Raw genomic sequence first — 11,576 nt, 5'->3', positions numbered from 1 at the left:
ATGTTTGACATCCCAGGGATACAATAGTGCCCCCTGCTGACTCTGTGCTGCACTGCAGTTTCTGGAGGTACTCGAGAACTCGGTTCGTGTACTTGATATTGTGTGTCTTTGGGGGTTGAACAGTGTAAAAAGGGGAGGGTTAAAAATAATTGAATGAACAATCAGAACAGTGAGAACCTTGTTAAAAATCAAACAGGCAGGAAGATATGTTTTAAAGTAAAATGGGATTCATTATAAAATGTCCTAAACTTAATCAAAAGATAAATAAATAAATAAAAAAGTCTCTGCTTGGCAGACCTGGATTTAACGTGGGCCCAGAGAGAAGGCCCACCACAGCACACGCCTCAGAGAGGATCCACCTGACCATGTTCTCTCCTGGTGACACATCTGTCTTCTTCCCTCCTGTCGTTTTGGGAGCTGTTGTTGCCTGCTATAAAAATACCTGAGAAAATGGATGGCTTTGCCTCCAGAGTGGACAGATGTCACGTTGTCCCAGTGCTGCCGGCGAGTATTCAAACCAGGACTCTCGTGCCAGTGCTGAATCTGCAGTTTAAAGGGAACCCACATGTTCATATTCAGTGTATTCAAATGCAGCAAAGGGCAAGGAAACAGAGAGCTGGTGGCCACAGCGAGCTATCGGATTCTCTGGAACCCAGTGGAGCTGTGACAGCCACTGCAGCAAACTTCCTGCTGTTTATCACTGCCAACATCTCTGTGCATCAGCCTGTAAATAGCTCCCACACTGTGAAAGCTGCAGAGCAATATCATTAAGATATTGACGCTCTTAACTCCCAATACGTATGAGTTATGATTAGGTGTTATTTATTTTCTGTTCTTTGCCCTTTTTGTTTGGTCTTCGTTTAGTGTACTGCTGAATGATTAGTCACAATTGCAGCTGCAAGTCGAGCTGGAAACTTCAGGTGAATGTTCTTCTCTTTCTTCTGTTAATTATCTCAGTTCCAGTAAAGACAGCCTGGGGGACACAGATGACTGTGTCACACTCTCCCCGTCTTTTTTAGTTTCTCCTGGCTGAGCTTTGACCAGGATGCCACAGTGGTGCAGCGGTTAGTGCCATCATGTCACCAGTCTGCAGATGCTCTGGATTCTTCCAGGAGGTTGAACATGTGCTAATATGACTCTGCCACACCAGTGCTGACCAGGACCAAAGGGCGGGCCCACATCACGCCTGTTTTAAAATCGTACATTTATTGTAGTTAATGTTTCTACAGTCTGAAAACACACAGTTCCCCCGCGCGCGCACACACACACACACACACACACACACACACACACACGCACGCACGCACGCACGCACGCACGCACGCACGCACGCACGCGCGCGCGCGCAACCTGTGCGAGTGATGCCAGAACCTCGTCTTACAAAGAGGATTTGGGATCAGGAGCTTTCAGCAGTGAAACATGAGATATTCAGATGCTGCAGCTTTAAGTGTTTGCTCTACTATCAGAGAAAATCCAAACAACATGTACACAAGCACGCACAGCTGCACTCGTGAATGCGATTCTGTGATCTGCAGCTGCAGCGGTGTGTTGGCGGCTTCATGTAGTTTCCATGTTATACACTGGGTGTCACCTTTGGGCTTTGTAAAGTGAAAGATGTCTGTATGTGCCTTGCACTCTCCTCTGACTCACTAAGAGCACATCAACACAACGCCATAAGAATATATTCATTTTTATTATTAAATTCTCCATCTTTACAATGTACCCCTAACAAAACAGAACTCGTACAAATAATTAGAGAGAAGGAATCACATGTCATGACACAATGTCAGAAGATAGAAAAGAAAGACAGAAAGAAAAGCCTGCAGAGGTTTTGAGTTGTGGTGAAGAATATTACATGTTGAGATGATAACACGCTTGTGCAGTGGCCCTGAGGCCCTAACGCCCGAACGTGACACTCTCTGTGTATATACAGCATGTTGGCTTTGGGCTGTATCGTTTGAAGAGGATACACATTTTCTCAAAATCTTGCTCTTCATTTCACCTCTTGAGTTATTTTCATTGTTTGTATGGGTATAGGATGACTGTTCATCTCAAATTCACAGGCAAAACCTGCACTATACAAGAATATAGCGACAACAACCTCCGGTGCATGGTGACAACCTGCATTCATGTTTTACAAAATCAAAATGAACCTTTTTTTCACTCTATGAGATGCATCTATAATAATAATACTAATAATAATAATAATGTGATGAGCACAGATATAACATGATGAATGTGTAATTTAGAAAGACATTTAAAGTCAAATTGAGGCTTTCTTGGACATAATTAAGTGACACTTTTGTTTGCAAATTTTAACTGAATGTAAAAGTCACAATTGCAAAACGTAGTATGTGGGTATTTATATTGCCTTAATTATGCATGATGAATATCCATGCAAAGTGTTGCCATAATTTACCTGATAAATTGCTTTTAGAACTTTTTTCAAAATCTGAACATATATTTTATTGACTTTATATTTTTAAATCAAAATAACATTATTTCTGTTGTTTATTTTTCAATACAACTGACACAAAACAAAGACGTTTGTTTCTCCACGTTGATAGAGAATTATTTTTTGTGATTTAAAAATCAACACTTTAAGGGAGTTTTTCAAATAATGGTTGCTTTTGAATTTCTTGAAAAGCCCATGCTTGCAGATTTTTACGTCCACTATGATTAACTGGAGTATTATCTAACAGAAAAAGTAAATGAAAAAATAGACACTGCTCAATCCTATCATATACAGCAGTATGCAAATATTTTAGGTACCACATTCACAGCTCTGGTAAGGTTTTTGGTCTATGTGGGGTCTTTCCCACCAGAAAGAACCAGGTTCTAGTTCTGGTCCAGGGCCAGATTTAGCACCAGTTCTTAGTCTTTCTACCTCCAAAGTCCCGGTCTAACAAGGGGTAAACGGGTGATCAGATGGCCCCACATCATCGTTGCTGGGCCGGAGCGGAGCCAGAGCAGGTCTGACACATGATCAGCTGGGGGCGGAGTTATGACTGCCTACGAGGAGGAAGAGACACAGAACCAGCTTTCTGAAATCTACAGTGAACACGGAGCCCCGGAGTGGTTATAGAGAAAACATAATGATAATGTGTGGGAACGACGTAATAAGTCGCTCCCTGAAGTTAATAGTACGAGGGAACGAGATAATTGTGGTTAGTGCTCTCGCCTCACAAACGGAAGGTTGTGGGTTCAAATATGGCCCGGGGCCTTTCTATGTGGAGTTTGCATGTTCTCCTTGTGTGTGGGTTTTCATGGGGTACTCTGACACATCCTCCCACATTCCCAAAAACTAGCTCCCTGAGCAAGACCCTCAGCCCCCTAATCGCTGCTTGGTGCAGCTGCTACTCATGAGCCAATTCATGGGGATTAATTAATACAGTGCTATAAATAAATAAATAAATCTACAATTGCAGAACTGTGCACTTGAGGTGCTGCAGAGCTCCTCTGCTGTCAGCTGTGTGGAATCTAGAAGCAGTTTTCTGTTGTAGTTTTTCAATCTTTTAATGGTAACATGATTGTAACTAAGTTCACTTCCAGGTCTTGTATGGCATTATGACTGCAGGCTGAGGACCATAAAATGAGCGTTTTAATGGCTTCATGTGAAAGAGAACTTTATTCAGCGTGTGTTTACTTAGGTTGCCATGGAAATGGCTGTAGACCTGCGTTCTATCATTCTATACCTCCATTTCTCCTGATGTTGAAACATTTGATTCAGATACATCCACAAATAAAGTGAAAGGAGCAGAAATTCACTATGTAATGCCCAAATGTTGGAAAATAAGATCCAAGCTCATTCATTTATGGCAAAGAAGGGAGACACGATGAGCAGCTGAGAATTAGATCCTCTCTTTTTGCGTCAAGATGAGTTATACATGTCAGTAATTCACATGGTTTAGTTAGAAAACATCCATATCTAATATGGTCCACATCATTTGCTCTCAAAGCATCCATAACAGCAAAAAAGACAGGGGTGGAGGTGACGGTGAAAAAATATGACAGGGAACAAGACTCATCTTTCAAACTTAAGGGAATGAGCTCCTATCTTGTGGCCAAAGATTAAATTATCTCCACTTATCTCATTTCCACCCGTTATTTTCTCTCTGTCCACTCCGGGCTCCAGACTAAAGCAAGACGGACATGAAAAAACACCAATAGAGCGACGAGGAGATGAATGTTTTTTGTCTCTTTGGTCTGAATCCGAGGTTCAGGACAAACTAGATGGAGCGACCTGGACCAAACCACTGTTGCAGTTCTCGTTTCCCAGTTCCCGGACCAAACCACTGTTACAGTCCATCTCCTGGTTCCTGGACTAAACCACTGTTACAGTCCATCTCCTGGTTCCTGGACTAAACCACTGTTACAGTCCATCTCCTGGTTCCTGGACTAAACTACTGTTACAGTCCGTCTCCTGGTTCCTGGATCCTGCCAGCGCTACTTTGGTGGAACCAGTGACGTACCACGTTTTGGAGTGACGCAATGATGTGGCTCTCACTGGCTTCTGACTATAGAAACACAACCGCTTCTTTGGAGGTGTGAATTTAATAGCGCCTGAACTAGCACCAGGTTCTTTTTGGTGGGAAAGCCCTATCTGTTTTCTGCTTCTTCCATATTGATGCGGACTCAAACTCCAGGATGTTCAGGATTCTTTGGAGATCTGAGTCTTCATAGGTGACTCACTGGATCTGACGTTTGATCGATTGTGTGATGGATGGAAACCTGAATGGTTACGGTGCTTAAAATGTTTGAGCAGTGTGAATCTGAGGGTTGTGGTGGACATGATTATTCCAGAGCTAGACTTCTTGCAGTGGTTTTTGCATTTCCTCAAGGATCAGGTGGTGAGTTGGGCTGTGGAGGTCTGATGCCACAGAAGGAGAGATGAAGTGAGACACGGTGTGACGCTTTCATGATTTGAAAAGGCTGAGCAGAGACAGTATACAGCTGCAGCTGCTGCCTAGCCAGCTGAAGCTGAACATAAAGCTGAGGCTGGGTCTGAAACAGTTACTACAGCTACTGCCACAATGATCCACAATCCCGACATGATCCAAAGAAACTCTAACAAGCTTCATTGGTTAGGATAAGAACATGGTTAGGTCATAATGTTAGTATCCATCATACAAATGCAACAAAATAAAACACAGAAATTCCAAATGAGTTCACAATCTGTGCCCCCTACATTCGCCAGTCTCTTAGAATCCTCAGACATGGAGGTCTGCAATCTTGGCAACCAAAGAGACCTTTTGACGAACTTCCCACCAGATAATCCTCATCTGGAGCTTAACATGTCTGGACTTCAAAAGAAAGGGAACACAGCTTAGAAAGTTGTATATCACCTTTTGCTATAAAACAAAAACTATCTAACACATTGCAAGTGTTACATTTAAGATGTTTCATGACAATAATTTAAAACAATGTAAAATTGGCTGGAGTCACATAGTGGGGCTGTGGTTAGCACTTCTGCCTCAGCAAGAATGTCATGGCCTCAAAATGGAGGAAAATCGAAGCCAGTGGTTGCGGTTTTATCCGGACTATCCACAATTTTTTCTTTGGGACCATGCGAAAACCCGTCCCGCTCCGCCCCGGCAAAAAAAGTGTGGTGGGACCACGGCTTTATTAAGCAGTGCAGTCTTTCTCTGTGAATGGGAGGAATGCAAAAACACTGCAAGAAGATACATATACATACAATAAGAACACCCTCTTCATGACCCTTTGGGGCATTTGTACAAAACAAACTTTTCACTCATTGCCTAATGGTCAAATATCTGATGCTGCCAAGCTATGGGGCAGTTCACATGTCTCCTATCTTCCTTCTTGTAATGTGGGCTGAAAAACAACAAACTCATGCATATGAAAGTAGGATCCTGAGGTGCCAATCACTCAAAACAAAATAAAAATGTTCTAAAATGTTGAAAGGAAAAACTTACAAATTAGGCACTCGTACAGTAGGCAGTATTGGCCCCCTGTTTCTTCTCCCAATCAATACCACAATGTTCACCACCACATGAGAAAAAACAAAGACGGCAGCAAAAGTGCGCATATCTTACAGGCCAGGCCTACTTCTCTGGATTTCCAAGTATCTTTAAGTATATTCTACAACGATGCAGAAATTTTCAGCATTTGGAGTTAATAGTAAAATGTTGTGCACAATCAGGAGGTGCAGCAGGTTGAGGTCCGCCCCTCATTCTCAGTGGTAGATCTGCATTGTCACACTGGGGGGCGAAGATCTGATTCTGTTGTGATGTTCTCTGGTGGTCCCAGTGTTCCAGTGACTCAGTAAATCAGCAACAGGAACCCAACAACCTCATGTAGGAGAGGTACTGTATGTGGCTGCGGTGGGTTTCTTCTTCATATAGTCCCACAGAGTGCTGGCATAGTCCTTTGTGAAGTCAGCTTCAGTCCTAAATGTTGGAGATCAAGTGCTTTATCATCCCACTCGCAAGAGGTCCATCGTGAACTTGTAAAAAGACTAATTCCTTCCTGTCATCTCAAGTAGTCCCGAATCATGGAAACTGGACACTGTTCTGGTATAGCCTTCTTCATACAATGTTTGAAGTTCTGCTTCACCTGGTCAGTAGTAATCCTTGCGTTATCAGTCACAAGTAATCCTCTTGTAGTTAGAAGCAATCCCCATGTAGCCAAAAGTAATCCTCTTGTAGTCAGAAGTAATCCCCATGTAGTCTGAAGTAAAACTCAGAAGTCCTCCATGAAGTCACAAAGTTGGTCATGGTTCTCAGTCTGAATGGTCTCAGATGGTCCGTCTCCTCTCCTCTCCCCTCCCCTGGTCAGATGTAGTACTCCTTCATGTTGTCCCTGAGGGAGTTATGGAGGTGCAGCTCTGTCCTGTTGCTCTGCCTCTGGTGCTCCTTCATGCTGTCGTCGCTCCTCTGAGCTCTCCGTCGGTACAGCAGGCGGATCAGCACAGCCAGGATGAAGACCGTGATGAAGACTGCAGCTGTCACCACACCTGTGGAACACCACAGAGGATTTATAGGTCTGGAGTCATAATTTACAATCAGATGTGCACATGCAGAAGAAAACGTTTGAGAGAATCCAGAGCTGTATTAAAATATCAGCTCCTATTATTTTGAAAACCCCTGCTTTCATACGATGGTGTGTAAACGCGTGTTTAGCATCACTTTAATGTTGAATTGTTGAATGAATGATTGGAAATGCATGAATGATTTTATATTATAATGCATTATGGCACATATCAGACCACTTACATGGCAAAGATTAAAGCTTGTGTTTGGCAAACTTCTAGTAACAAATATCACATTTTACTCATCACAACAGAGTAAATGAAAGCCTTGAGTACTGACTACTCATATAATTGCCTCTAACAATGATTTTAATAATAGTAACTTTCAGACTATGCTAATCATTTGCTTCAGTGTTGCTGCCATTAAAGTACAAGTTTGTGGAATTGGTTATAAACCACACTACGATGGAGTTTTTAGAGTAGACATTCCATCACCAATTAAAGCGATATAAATGTGATGAGATGAATGGATGCTGAGCCGTTGATTCAGATAATTAATGACACCCCATTACGCCTGTCAGAGGTCACAAACAATGTTGCATCATTTTGTCTGTTTGCTAAAATTTGGTCGGACTGCAGTTTTCTCTGGCCCCTCACTGGATGTGACTAGTGGCCACATGTTCACCTGATGTGACCAGTGACATGTTCACCTGAATGTCATCATTCAACCTCTGGTCATCTAGATTGTGTCCTGAAAATAATGTTGGCTACATTGACAATTGGAACAAGGGTCAAAGGTCAGCAGTGAAAGACCAGAGGCCTGTACTACTAACCATGATAAACACATCCAGGATCTCTCTGTTTTCTTGGTTGACTGATCCAGATGTGCGCGATACTGATCACCGTTGCTCCCAAGCAGGTTATCAACTTGCTATTTCAGGGATGAACTTCCTCACTGCTCTTCTTTTTGTTTCGATTTTCCACCCAGTTGTTTTAAGGCCGAGTTTCTCTTGTGTGTGTTATGTGTTAGGAGATTAATTCATCACTGCGACGACAGGAGTTCCATAAATTCATGTTTCTGCAGTTGTGTCAGGCAAGATCATTAACCTCATTATTACAGATCAACCCTCGTGGAGAAAAACAGAAGAAAAACAAGTCAAGAACAAAAACATCCTTCAAAGCCTCAGTGACCAGGATATATTTTATTATGTCAAAAAGATCATTCAAAATTATTTTCTCATCTCCACTCCGCTGCAGCTCAGCGCTGAACCCGTCCACCAATCACCATCATTTAAGAATGGGCAGGTCATTTTGTAAGAGATCTGATTGGTCAGGAGCCTGAGCTCTGAGTGCTTATCGAGAACGTAGCTTGCTTGGGAGCAGGTTTGACATTCCGCGTCAGTTACCAGGTGATTTATCCTGGTGAGACGTTAGCAAGCGTCGTAGTACGGAAAACCTGAGTTAATCCTGCAGCAGTAACGGCGCCAGGATTTTGATTGTGGGTGGGCCTCAAGAAAACTGGATGGGCCAGTTAAAATAAGCCCCAAAAAAACCACAGGTCCCCCTTCATCTCTGTTTCAGCACTACTCGGCGGCACAGAGGACAGCGGCACAGTAGAGTTGTCGTGACAGTGTACCTGTGTGGCTTCACATGCTCTCTGCAAGGCTCGTCTGCAGACCTTGCGCAGGTCGCGGTCGTACATGATTGTATATAATTGTATTCATGCTCCACTGATGACTGTCTGCGCGTTCCATAACATAACATAACAATCCCCAAAATATCTCAATTTCTGCTGCCTGCCGTTCTCCACATTACCTAAAATAGTTTAGGTTTCATTTCAGAAGTTCTGAGCCGTGTGTCTATCTGTATTTGCTTCTAATTTGTGGCTGTTCAGAAGGGAAGAGGGAGGATCTCGAGCATCAGAATGCAGTGGGGCCGCAGAGCGGACCCTGCGTGAAAGGGCGGATGATGATTTTGATGTCACTGCACACTGCGCGTGGGGATCCACACGTGCGGTCGAAGCTGCTGATTGGCAGAGGAGCTTTCACTCAAAGCTTTCCTCAGGTTGCTTATTGGATGGACTGCTAGAATGAAAATCACTCACTACTCACTATAGGTGTGGGTCAAAAGCATGGTCAAAACAGGCGGGCTTGGACCTAAAATGGGTGGGCCAATGCTACTGCCGCGGGTGTCCTGAACTTATCTTGATAAGAGGAAATCCAGTGTCGTAATACAGGTCTTAAGAGTCAATAATCAGCAGTTAAAGGTCAGGAGTCAAAAGTCAGGCTCTCTAAGACAGAGACCAAGTCTTTAAACAAGTGTAAAGCACTTAACCTGCCCCCCGAAAAACAACAAAAAACAATACGACTCAATGCAGACGAAAAGCCCCTTGATGTTTTCTGTCAGCAGAATCAGCAGAAATGTCAAATCGTCATCCACCTCTGTGCGCTAGGCTCCGACCTCTAGAGTCGACCACTCAGTGACCATGGAATGAGTGCTCTGACTGCTCATGCTCCAGAGCTACTGGGCCCTTGTGGGAGGAGATCCTTTATCCGCCCGTCTGAACAATCAATTTAAAAGCAATTAAAGATAGCCAGATGGCTCAGATCTGCTGGAGTGAAACAACAACTACTTTAGGAAAGAAGGGGAATGCCACAACAAGAAGTTGAGATATTTTCGGGATCATTACATAACTTATGGAATGCACAGGGAAGCTAGCCCAGAGTGGAGTATGGATGCAATCGTGGGCTCATCCATGGTCTGTGCACAGGGTGTGGATACGCAATGCAAAAGTATGGAGAGGCCATCCATCCATCCATTGGCTACCGCTTTATCCGGGGCCGGATCGCGGAGGCAGTAGTCTGAGCAGAGTTGCCCAGACTTCCCTCGCCCCAGACACTTCCTCCAGCTCCTCCGGTGGCACCCCAAGGCGTTCCCAGGCCAGCCGAGAGACATAGTCCCTCCAGCGTGTCCTGGGTCTGCCCCGAGGCCTCCTACCGGAGGGACATGCCCGAAACACCTCCCTCGGGAGGCGTCCGGGGGGCATCCGAAATAGATGCCCGAGCCACCTCAGCTGGCTCCTCACGATGTGGAGGAGCAGCGGCTCTACTCCGAGCTCCTCCCTGGTGACTGAGCTCCTCACCCTATCTCTAAGGGTGACTGAGCTCCTCCCCCTATCTCTAAGGGTGACTGAGCTCCTCACCCTATCTCTAAGAGTGACTGAGCTCCTCCCCCTATCTCTAAGGGTACGCCCAGCCACCCTACGGAGGAAGCTCATTTCAGCCGCTTGTATCCGAGATCTCGTTCTTTCGGTCATGGTTCATGACCATAGGTGAGGGCAGGAACGAAGATCGACCGGTAAATCGAGAGCTTCGCTTTTTGGCTCAGCTCCTTCTTCACCACGACGGACCGATACAACGTCCGCATGACTGCAGACGCTGCACCGATCCGCCTGTCGATCTCACGCTCCATCTTTCCCCCACTCGTGAACAAGACCCCAAGATACTTGAACTCCTCCACCTGGGACAAGGGCACTCCACCGACCTGGAGGGGGCAAGCCACCTTTTTCCGGTCGAGAACCATGGCCTCGGATTTAGAGGTGCTGATCCTCATCCCAGCTGCTTCACACTCGGCTGCGAACCGTGTCAGTGCACGCTGGAGATCCAGGCTTGATGGGGCCAACAGAACCACATCATCCGCAAATAGCAGAGATGAGATTCTGTGGTCCCCAAACCGGACCCCCTCTGGCCCCCGGCTGTGCCTAGAAATTCTGTCCATATATATGATGAACAGAACCGGTGACAAAGGACACCCCTGCCGGAGGCCAACGTGCACAGGAAACAGGTCCGACTTACTGCCGGCAATGCGAACCAGACTCCTGCTCCGGGAATACAAGGACCGAACAGCCCTCAACAAGGGACCCCGGACTCCGTACTCCCGGAGCACCCCCCACAGGACATCTCGGGGGACGCGGTCGAACGCCTTCTCCAGATCCACAAAACACATGTGGACTGGTTGGGCGAACTCCCACGAACCCTCAAGCACCTGGTGGAGGGTATAGAGCTGGTCCAGTGTTCCACGACCAGGACGAAAACCGCATTGTTCCTCTTGGATCCGAGGTTCGACTAACGGCCGGACCCTCCTCTCCAGTACCCTGGAATAGACTTTCCCGGGGAGGCTGAGGAGTGTGATCCCTCTGTAGTTGGAACACACCCTCCGATCCCCCTTCTTAAAGAGAGGGACCACCACCCCGGTCTGCCAGTCCAGAGGTACTGTCCCCGCCCGCCACGCGATGTTGCAGAGACGAGTCAGCCACGACAGTCCCTGCACATCCAGAGACTTAAGGAACTCTGGGCGAATCTCATCCACTCCCGGTGCCTTGCCACCGAGGAGCTTCACAACAACCTCGGTGACTTCAGCTTGGGAAATGGACGAGTCCACCTCTGAGAACCCAGTCTCTGCTTCCTCCATGGAAGACGTGGTGGTGGGATTGAGGAGGTCCTCGAAGTATTCCTTCCACCGCCCGACAATGTCCCCAGTTGAGGTCAACAGCTCCCCACTTCCACTGTAAACAGTGTTGGTGGAG

At 45.7% G+C, this 11,576-nt stretch overlaps 1 protein-coding gene across 1 annotated transcript in view; it reads right to left on the bottom strand.

Annotated features, from left to right (window-relative positions):
- Nucleotides 1–6,794: 6,794 nt before the first annotated feature.
- The window catches only part of LOC308142617 (contactin-associated protein-like 5), a gene marked incomplete at its 3' end in the record, with an annotated part of 229,754 nt that continues 224,972 nt past the window's right edge, over nucleotides 6,795–11,576 (bottom strand). The window contains exon 24 of the mRNA XM_080513120.1: nucleotides 6,795–6,976. Within this exon, the coding sequence (XP_080369246.1) occupies nucleotides 6,795–6,976 (182 nt within the window). The remainder of the gene's footprint in view (nucleotides 6,977–11,576) is intronic.

The sequence above is a fragment of the Blennius ocellaris genome, assembly GCF_963422515.1.
Source record: "Blennius ocellaris genome assembly, chromosome: 17".
In the NCBI taxonomy this organism is placed as follows: Eukaryota; Metazoa; Chordata; class Actinopteri; order Blenniiformes; family Blenniidae; genus Blennius; species Blennius ocellaris.
This window is presented reverse-complemented; position numbering and strand designations above follow the sequence as displayed.